The sequence below is a fragment of the Salmo trutta genome, chromosome 15, assembly GCF_901001165.1.
Source record: "Salmo trutta chromosome 15, fSalTru1.1, whole genome shotgun sequence".
Classification (NCBI taxonomy): Eukaryota; Metazoa; Chordata; class Actinopteri; order Salmoniformes; family Salmonidae; genus Salmo; species Salmo trutta.
The window spans coordinates 13,523,013-13,533,868 of record NC_042971.1 but is presented as its reverse complement, the minus strand read 5'-3'; the positions used below and the strand labels follow the sequence as shown (position 1 = coordinate 13,533,868).

General features: G+C 42.7%; 1 protein-coding gene across 2 annotated transcripts; it reads right to left on the bottom strand.

Moving 5' to 3' along the window:
* Positions 1-1,374: 1,374 nt before the first annotated feature.
* Positions 1,375-10,339, bottom strand: LOC115148515 (protein YIPF5). Of its 2 annotated transcripts, none has more exons than XM_029690461.1 (6): positions 10,219-10,339; positions 6,796-6,918; positions 6,390-6,556; positions 3,653-3,798; positions 3,319-3,500; positions 1,375-3,113 (listed from the first exon to the last, which is right to left on the bottom strand). In XM_029690461.1, the coding sequence occupies exons 2-6, from the start codon at positions 6,906-6,908 to the stop codon at positions 2,951-2,953; spliced, it is 771 nt and encodes a 256-aa protein (XP_029546321.1). In that variant the 5' UTR covers positions 6,909-6,918; positions 10,219-10,339; the 3' UTR covers positions 1,375-2,950. The 2 variants fall into 2 exon arrangements, with proteins under 2 accessions (XP_029546321.1, XP_029546320.1); XM_029690460.1 differs by having other exon boundaries at positions 10,210-10,321.
* Positions 10,340-10,856: the final 517 nt, after the last annotated feature.

The following is a 10,856-nucleotide window of genomic DNA, read 5'->3' as shown; positions in this document are numbered from 1 at the left end:
GATTGAGATTGCATCATCTGTGGAACTGTTGGGGCGGTATGCGAATTGGAGTGGATCTAGGGTTTCTGGGATGATGGTGTTGAGCCATGACCAGCCTTTCACAGCACTTCATAGCTACTAACGGGGAGAAGTCTGTCCACAATAGAGCACTGCTCTGCATTCAGCACTATCCACAAGGCAGGTCCTATAGGCCTTAGTTTTGTTGCACCTGGAATACTGTTCAGTCGTGTGGTCAAGTGCCACAAAGAGGGCCTTAGGAAAATTTTAATTGGCTTAGAACAGGGCAGAGCGGCTGGCCCTCGGATGTACAGAGAGCTAACAATAATATGCATGTCAATCTCTCCTGGCTCAAAGTGGAAGAGAGATCAACTTCATCACTTCTTGTATTCGTGAGAGGTATTGACATGTTGAAACAGCACCGAGCTGTTTGCTTGAACTACTGGCACACAGCTCAGACACCCATGCATAGCCCACAAGACACGCCACCAGAGGTCTCCTCACAGTCCCCAAGTCCAGAACAGACTATGGGAGGCACACATTACTACATAGAGCCATGATAACCTGGAACTCTATTCCGCATCAAGTAACTCATGCAAGCAGTAGAATGTGATTTTAAAAAATGATAAAAATAGACCTTATGAAACAGCGGGGACTGTGAAGAAACACATAGGCAGACACATGCATACACACACACACACACGTATACATGGATTTTGTGTTGTAGATATGTGGTAGTAGAGTGGGGGCCTGAAGGCACACACTTAATATGTTGTGAATGTATTGTAATGTTTAAAAAAATGCATAACTGCCTTAATTTTGCTGGACCCCAGGAAGATTAGCTGCTGCCTTGACAGTAGCCAATGAGGATACATAAATACAAATACTTATAGTATATCCTCATAATTAATTAAATATGATGAATCTCCATTTTTCCTATAGACTAATAGTGACTGGGATACAAAACCATGACCCATTGCCATCAGGATGGGGCATTAGTGTCATTTACCTTCATGCTGAAAACATAATCCAAACAATTAGTAAAGATCTTTGATCTCTCAACATACAGACTGATGTTATATAGTAGAGCAGGGCTCTCCAATCCAGTTCCCGGAGATCAAGTCTTGATTCGCTGCAACCCTAATCTAGCGCATTGGATTCTAATAACTAGCTTGTTGATAAGCTGTATCAGGTAGGTTACCATTGGGGTTGGAGCGAAAACCTACAGGAGGGTAGCTCTCCAGGACCAGAATGAATGACCACTGCAGTAGAGAAAAAGATGGTTTTGGTTCCACCATCCAGTCATTACAGGATGAATTCCAAAAACCACAAACCATTGTTTCAGGTTGAAAGCATGAAAGAATAAAAAAAAAAAGATGCATCGACCTATATTTTATTTAGATAGCGGCCGATAAAAACCACACAAGCACGACGCTTTGCCAATTTATCAAGAACTTCAACATGACAAAAGAACCGTGGGACTTTTTAGCTGTACAAAAAACAAATGATACAGTATATAAGTACTTGGCCATAAAAGAGCAGCACTATAAATGTCTCTTGGTTGAAATGCTAAGTATACCCTTGTGTACAGTTTGTTGAAATAAAGCACTCCATTTAATTTTCTTGCATTATTCATTATTCTTAGGAAGGCTACATAAAATGGCATCCCTCCAGGAGCTCAGGTTTAGCACAAAAACAAAGTTATAGGAAAACTGAGAAAAAAAACACTGATGACCATAAAACCGTGCTCATTAACAGTGAAACCAAAATTCACACCCACATTGTAGTCAGTCAAAGTGAACAGTAAAAGACAAACTATGACAACAGTTAATCAATGCACTCTAGTGTGCCATAATCAACCTGCAGCCAAAAAACAAGCTCAACAATGCATCATAGCCTTCAGGTGGAAAAATAGAAAACCGATCAAATACAAACGTCATGGGAATAATGGTTAAGACACAGAAAATCGCCAAGGATCTGTGAGATACTTCTTGTGTGGTTTGACCGGCCTGTAGCGCAATACCGTTAGCAGCCTTGTGACGCCTATTCTGTTCATGAAATAAAATGCGGATACACAAAGTCTGAACAGCACAGTAGGCCAGAGCCCTGCAGTGCGGTTAATGTGATCTTGAACAACAAACTATCTTACAATAAAATTAAAACCACACAAATATCTATTTACCTTTTTTTATTCATTTTGGACATAACTTGAGTGTGTGCAGTGTGTACACAGCTGTGCCATCACGCAGGCCCTTTGACTGACCAAAGTTTAGAATCACACAAGCTGCATAACCAACACAGCCCAGACCACATGGGGGAGGGGGGGAGATACAATGAAGAATGCCATAAGGCAGAGCTTTGGTCAGGCAGTGCCACGTTTCAGCAATTTAAATTGTTCTAAGAAAGAGCTAACGGGACAGAAAATGGAGTGAAAATGATTGCAGGTTTATAAAACATGTCTTTTCAGAGTTGTAAGGGGGACCTCTGAGTACCCAGATGTGTATGTATGAACGAGAGGGCTGTTGATATAAGAGAGAGATTAACTATGCAACAAGGTCTTATTCTAACAACTCAATTTCAAGTCACCTGCTTGAGTTGAATAAAATTGAAAATACCTGTGCAAAACATTTTCCGAAGGCCTCAGAAGCTCAAATAAAATCTTAGAAACAAAAAACACAAACAGAATAAAGAACAAGTTTGACATTAAATAGAAGATTGCAGAGGTCCGTGGATGGGTCCTTAGTCCTGAATGGAAAGGGTTTGGAATTGATCCTCTACAACTGACCCCTGTCGGCGGGTGTAGAAGTGGAATGCAACTGACAGGGTCAGGCCACACCACTGCACTGCGATGGGGGTGCAGCACAGCGGCGCGTCTTACTGGTCCTCAAGTTAGTTGGGTTTGCCGGGCCGTTTTCCTGCATGGTGTAGATGACAGACAGACGGAGGAGACAGTTCAGAAAACAGAGATGAGGGCGAACACCCCATAGAGGAGGGCACAGGGGTACGCCACCAGAAGTTGCTGTCCGTCCATGGCCAGGGCTGAGATGAAGATCTTGGAAGCGGAGAAACTGCACCAGCCAATTATGGTAGCTGCGATGATTATTCCAAACATGCCTCTGAAAAAGGTCAAGAAAAGCCAGTCAGATCAGATGGTACATTGTTTGGTAAGAAAATGTGCAATTTAATTGTCCACAAACAAAGAGCATCACAAGTCAGTCATTTTACAGTAACTTCCAATCCACAGGTCTGCTCTATATAATGTGACAGAGTACCTTACTAAACTGACCTAACCTCTATTCTCAGGCCCATGTTTGTACTTACTGTAAAGAGAAGATGATTCCGAAGCTGGCAAGGAGGATCATGGGTAGCAGGCAGTAGCCCAGGACACTGGCGACACAGCCAAATGACACACCTGTCATGCTCATTAGGTTGAGGAGACAGTACATCCCCAGGCAGCCGATGACGCTGATGCCATACACATAGCCAAACTGGATCTTTCCTGTCTGTAGCAGATAGACAGAGACGGGAACATGTGGACAACTCGTCAGCCATCTGCGTTTACAGCCATTTCTTCACAAGGTATAATGTCAAATACATACAGATACCATGTAAGTGTTCAAGTGCTGTACTGCATCAGTAATAGAATAGTTCTTACCAGAAGTAAGGTGGCTCCGAAGGCCAGACAGAACACCATGGGCCCAGCCAGGTCAGTCTCGTTCATAATGTTACCATCTGCTGCCTTCATGGGGTGGAGCACTGTCAGGGTCTTCTGCCAGATGTGGTCAAAGTTAATGCCCAATTCTGTGAGGTAGAGCAAAAGCATGAAATTATATTAAAGCAATGTCAGATATAAGTGAAAGGGTTGGTTGAGAGAAGGGACAACTCATTCTTACAATATAGCCAGAAAAAAAGAGAACCATACAATTCTCTATACCTCCTAGAATGACACTTTCAGTTTAAAAAGGAAATTACAAGCAACAGAAACATTTATTTTGTATCAAGAACACTTTTCACTACGACACACCAATGTATCAGATGAATGCTCATCTCCAAAATAAGACCTTACTTGGAGTAATTTATTAGCTTAGCAGGATGGCCCTGGTGATCCTTGACTGCTGACCCATTTAGTGCACACAACTGGGTCACTCTACTTGTCACAGGGGAGGGCAACATGGACACATATCCCACTAAACCCATCATAGTGCTCCACCATAGAGATGTATAGAGATCACAACTTTGCATCTGTCTCGTTATGGCATCGGAGCACGCGGGTAGCGCCATTGAGGCCATCTCAAGTTTGAAGTAATCAATTTTATTCTACTACTTCTTGAGTAGGAAAACAAACAAAGTTACATAACTGGAGTGTATTGTTTGAATAGGTATGAAGCCAAGGTTGGCGATTTACTGCCACCTGCATTTATGGAACGTTTGCTCACAAGTATAATTAATTGACTGATCCCTCCTGATGACCTGGATGGAATTATGTGATCCTTCCTTAAACCATAGGAAGTCCAACCCAGTTAACCACTTCAAAATGGTGAAAGTCCTTAATGGTGCTGCCCATGCTAAAATTGGCTTTTGGGCACTAGAGTCCTCTATATATCTTGATGTGCTCCCAAGCCAAAAGGATCTGACTCGTTCATTTCCCTCTAGTCGGAATGTGGACAATCAGAGCCCGGCGCGGTATATGGCTGGGAAAACATACTGTACCTCAACCTAGGGATGGAATACACTATATATACAAAAGTATGTGGACACCACTTCAAATGAGTGGATTTAGCTATTTCTGCCACACCCGTTGCTGACAGGTGTATAAAATCGAGCACACAGCCATACATTCTCCATAGACAAATATTGTCAGTAGAATGGCCTTACTGTAGAGGTCAGCGCATTTCAAATATGGCACCGCCATAAGATGGTGCCACATCGTACAAGTCAGTTCGCCAAATTTCTGCCCTGCTAGAGCTGCCCCGGTCAACTGTAAATGCTGTTATTGTGAAGTGGAAAGGAGCAACAATGGCACAACCGCGAAGTGGTCGGCCACACAAGCTCACAGAACGGGACCGCCGACTGCTGAAGCGCATAAAAATCATCTGTCCTCGGTTGCAACACTCACTACCTAGTTCCAAACTGCCTCGAAGCAATGTCAACACAGAAACTGTTTGTTGGGAGCTTCATGAAATGGGTTTCCATGGGCGAGAAGACGCACACAAGCTTAAGATAAACATTGTCAATGAAAAGCATCGGCTGGAGTGGTGGTGGAGGAATAATGGTCTGGGCTAAGCACCTTAGTTCCAGTGAAGGGAAATCCTAACGCTACAGCATACAATGACATTCTAGATGATACTGTGCTTCCAACTTTGAGACAACCATTTGGGGACGGCCCTTTCCTGTTTCAGCATGACAATGCCCCCGTGCACAAAGCGAGGTCCATCCAGAAATGGTTTGTTGTGTGGATGGTGTGGAAGAACTTGACTGGCCTGCAGAGCCCTGAACTCAACCCCAGAGCATGTGTCCACATACACTACATGACCAAAAAGTATGACGTACTCCTAATCATCCTGAAATTATAAAAAAGGTGAATCGAGAAGATTGAAATACAGCTAGTAAATTAAACTGCTGTTTTCGCCAGCATGCTAGGCTAACTAATGCTATTGTCACCCATTGGATTCCATGAAAATGAAATGCCGAGGGATGGTGGTGAGTAGCTACCAAAAGTGTAGTTGAATCCGACGGGTTGCTTTAGCATTAGCTAACCTAGCATGTTGACAAAAACGGCAGACATATTTCAATCTTCTTGGTTCACCTTTCATCATTTTGATTAGGAGCTATATTCAATCTATTGCTGAAGGGTTACAGATTGCACGATAGAAATGTAAAGGTCATTTCCGATTGAGCCGACATATCAACCGTGCCTGCAGTCTCCACTAATGCAGGACCATTTCCATTTTAAATCACACTAACACAGACTTCATTGATACAGATGAAATAGAGCCCTAGGAGTACAACGACATATTCCATCCCTGGATTGAGGAACGTTTTCCCAGCCATATACTGCGCTGGGCTCCGGCTGTCCATATTCCGGCATAGCACTTATCCGACACGAGAACGAGAGTCGGATCCTTTTGGCTATGTGCTCCCCTGACCACTCATACCTTGAGAAATGTGTCTTCATTCCCCCAATCCCTAGTATGAAGCTTCTATGCTTCAGAGTAAGTCAGAGGTAAAGATCAAATCTAAAAGCTCCACCTGGCTTCAACTAGCCAATCCTTTCAGATCAACAAAAGTGCTTAGGGAAGTAGAGGAAAAGGATTGATTTGTGATTAAGCAATTGAGTTAGCATTCTTTACCACCCCTTTCCCTATGGAGTATCACCACTTGGTTATCCTTACCCTCCAGCAGCGGGGGCTCATCATCAAAGCTGCTGCCGTACATAGACTGTGTGGGGGAAGGTGTGAAGGCTGGTGTGGGCTGGTAGATCTGGCCTGTGTAGGGCTGCTGGGGTTGCATCATCCCTGGGGCTGAGTACCCCATCGGTTGGGAGTAGTCATACTGACCCCTGAGGGGGAAACATAGGCACACTTCTCAGAAAACCTTCATGGCTTTGTTAAAAACACTATGCCTCAAGCTAGTAAGCAACACATAGGGAACAATACTAGCAAAACAGGCCGTTGAGAGACATTGAGGGAAAAATGCATTGTTATCAAATTGTTGACAGGCATGTGTATTTTCAGAGCACAGTGAGTTACAGATAAGTAACCGGGGTCAATGCAATCTTAACAAGTTGACAAAACATACTGTTTGTAGGGGTCTTCTGTGTTACTGTAGCCATATCCAGCAGGTTGCCCTTGGTCATCTACACTGTAGCTGGACTGGTAAAAATCTGTGTTGAAGTTGTCAAACCCTGACATTTTTGACCGTCTGCAAAAAATAAATAGATAATGAGCATTGTACAGCCGGAGGAGAAAATTGTGTAAACAGCATTCAATTGATGGCTAGTTTAGCACCGCTTGAGAAACGTAGCATCAAGGGGAAAGCCATTCGATGCACCAAATATACTTGCCATCTGTGGCTAGACAGTCTTACTTACCGCTAGCTAAGTTACCTTCCAATCTTAACGGTAGTGGCAAACTTAGCTATATTCAGGAATACAGTGAACATATACCTGATTGGTTAACTAACTATCCAACTAGCTACCCAACTCTAACGTTAGCTACCTGGCTGTCTAATGTTTGTTTCCAACGGTATTCCCTCTTGATATGTGACTTTAGCTAGCTAGCCATTTAGCTAGTTAAACTAGTGATGAGCTAGCCAACCAACATTCTAGCTAAATCAAATTTCATGTCACATGTGACGAATACAACAGGTCAGGTGTCGACTTCACCGTCAAATGATTACTTACGAGTCCTTTCCCAACAACGCAGAGTTAAAAAGCAACAAACATGTTCAAACTAAAACAATAAGGAGACTGGCTAAACAAGGAGTACCGGTACCAAGTCAATGTGCTGGGGTACGAGGTAGTTACAGTAATATGTACAGTACCAGTCAAAAGTTTGGACACATCTACTCATTCAAGAGTTATTTTATTTTTTTACCATATCCTACATTGTAGAGTAATAGTGAAGACATCAAAACTATGAAATAACACATATGGAATCAAGTAGTAACCCCCCCCCCCCCCAAAGTGTTAAACAAATCAAAATATATTTTGTATTTGAGATTCTAAGTAGCCACCCTTTGCCTTGATGACAGCTTTGCACACTCTTGGCATTTGCTCAACCAGCTTCATGCGGTAGTCACCAGGAATGAATTTCAATTAACAGGTGTCTTTTGTTAAAAGTAAATGTGTGGAATTTCATTCCTTCTTAATGCTTAATTTAATTCCAATCAGTTGTGTTGTGACAAGGTAGGGGTGGTATATAGGGTTGCAAAATTCCGGTAACTACATTTCCAGAAACCCTGTTTGGAAGATTCCTGGATATCCTGCTTATTCTAGTTTTCCAACCAGGAGTCCTGGAAAACCTGGGAATTTTGCAACCCTAGCGGTATACAGAAGATAGCCCTATTTGGTAAAAGACCAAGTCCATATTATGACAAGAACAGCTCAAATAAGCAAAGAGAAACAGTCCATCCTTACTTTAAGACATGGTCAGTCAATGCGGAAAATTAAGAAATTCAAGTAACAGACATGAGCTGTTCAGAGACTGTGTGAATCGGGCCATGGTCGAATTGCTGCAAAGAAAACACGACTAAAGGGCACCAATAAGAAGAGACTTGCTTGGGCCAAGAAACACGAGCAATGGACATTAGACCGGTGGAAACCTGTCCTTTGATCTGATGAGATTTTTGGTTCCAACCGCCGTGTCTTTGAGACACAGAGTAGGCGAACGGATGATCTCTCCGCATGTGTGGTTCCCACCATGAAGCATGGAGGAGGTGTGATGGTGCTTTGCTGGCGACACTGTGATTCATTTAGAATTCAAGGCACACTTAAACAGCATGGCTACCACAGCGATACACCATCCCATCTTGTTTGCGCTTAGTGGGACTATAATTAGTTTTTCAACAGGACAATGAACCAACACACACTCCAAGCTGCGTAAGTGCTATTTGACCAAGAAGGAGAGTGATGGAGTCCTGCATCAGATGACCTGGCCTCCACAATCACCCAACCTCAACCCAATTGAGATGGCTTGGGATGATTTGGACCGCAGGGTGCTGGAAAAGCAGATAACAAGTCTTCAGCATGTGGGAACTCTTTCAAGAGACTGTTGGAAAAGCATTTCTCACGAAGCTGGTTGAGAGAATGCCAAGAGTGTGCAAAGCTGTCAAGGCAAAGGGTGGCTACTTTGAATATAAAATATATTTTGATTTGTTTAACACTTTTTTTGTTACTACATGATTCCATGTGTGTTATTTCATAGTTTTGAGGTGTAGAATGTATTAAATAGTAAATATATTGAACCCCTTGAATGAGTTGGTGTCCAAACTTTTCACTGGTTCTATATGTAAATGTCAGGTTTGTTTTTTTAATACATTTGCTAAAATGTCTAAACCTGTTGTTTCATTGTCATTATGGGGTATTATGTGTACATAGATGAGGGGGAAAAAACAATTGAATACATTTTAGAACAAGGCTGTAATGTAACAAAATGTGGAAAAAGTCAAGGGGTCTGAATACTTTCCAAATGCACTGCATTTATGACAATGTACGCATGTGGATAGTACATTTAAAATCATCGAGGATGACAAAAGTTTGACAACTTATTTCCATTGTGGCGACTTCATACCCCTCCACAACTGACGTGTAGCACCCATGTTGGTGATGCCTCTGCTGCTACTACAGCGCAGAAAGCCCACCACACATCAGTCTAGAACAGTAGTCATCTCCACTACGAGTTCTGACATTTTCAGAATGGGGGTCAGGTCTCATTGATCAAGCAGCCGGGGCTGAGATGCATCTTTTAAACGCAAACTTCAGCCAGATATTTAGCCAAACCAGACAAGTCAACATGCCATCAGTCCTGCAACTCCGTGGATAGAAATAACCAGATATCCAATCAACTTATTTCCGTGGATAGAAATAACCAGATATCCAATCAACTTATTAAAAACAAAAACGCTGATTAACAAACACTAACAACAAATATGTAGCTACAACATTTACAGAGTTCGCTGTTTAGGCTGCTTTACAACGCCATGGCAACCACGCAAAGAACGTTAGCTAGGTGAGTTAACCTTAGCTAGCTGGCAAGCACGTTTGTTAAACATGCGGGGCAATATTTGATTAAATAAATAATTTGCCATCTAACGTTAGCTGGTTAGCTAGCTAGTTTACTAAAACTGGTATTTAACGTCAGCTAGCTAAGTAGCCAAATGTACTCCAAGTTAGCTGGCTAACTGGATGCCTAACTAGTTTCCGTAGACAATCAGGGTGGCTAGCTAACGTTGGCTAGCTAGTTAGCTAGAGCAGACTAATAAAGGAATGCAGCCTCGTAATTTACCCGACTGATTACCATACCACTGCACTACCTATGGTATCAGTCTGGAAATGATATCTAGTTACAATTAATATCCGTGCAGTTATGATGTAACGTTAAGCTCGCGGGATCAGGCGGCTTCCCTAAAATGAATGTGGGCCTCGACACAATATTTAACCAAGCTATAAAAACGTGTTTTACTGTTACATGGATTTTACTAAGCAATACTAACCGTTGTTACCTGCAACGATGAACTATTCAACACTGGACTCCGCCAACTTCGTTGCTAGATACGTGTCAATAAAAAACTAAAGGAAAGTTTTTCCGGGTCTTCCTCTTCTATGGTATTTGGCGGTCAGGAAATATACGTTAGAGGTGCATAGTGCCACCTATTGTGTGGGGTGAAAACTGGGGAACTTTATCGCAGAAAAACAGGGAAATAGGAAAAGGGTGAAGAAGGTTGGATGGATAGCATCGCTACTCATTTACACACACCCCCCCCCCCCCCCATTACCTCCATCCACAATTATGTCAAGTTTCTTATATTTCTTGATGGTTTGACATTTATTGCCATTTCTTCCTCATTTGCACTTGCTCCTTCAGCTATTTGCACTGCCTCTGCAGTGAGACCTGGTGGACAACCCGGATATTTGCTACTTCAACCTCATTCGCCCTTACCGGCCACTCCTGGAAGCCGGGAGCATGGTTCCCACCCCAATGGCACACTGTATCCACCGACTCTTCCACAACATATTTATTCCATCTGCACAAACTTGCCATGTGGCCAAACATTGGTCTATTCATGGTTTTGACCCTTTCTGCACTGCTCTCACCATGGAAACTTCAAATCTGTCTCACTCGCACAGAACATTTCTGAAC

Bases quoted from the DNA above. Each gene is read 5' to 3' on its own strand.
- LOC115148515 (XM_029690461.1), bottom strand. From the start codon at position 6,908: ATGTCAGGGTTTGACAACTTCAACACAGATTTTTACCAGTCCAGCTAC. The intron at 3,799-6,389 runs GTAAGGATAACC...TCTACCTCACAG, and splicing joins TGAGCCCCCGCTGCTGGAGG to AATTGGGCATTAACTTTGAC. The intron at 3,114-3,318 runs GTAAGTACAAAC...GACCTTTTTCAG, and splicing joins GGAATCATCTTCTCTTTACA to AGGCATGTTTGGAATAATCA.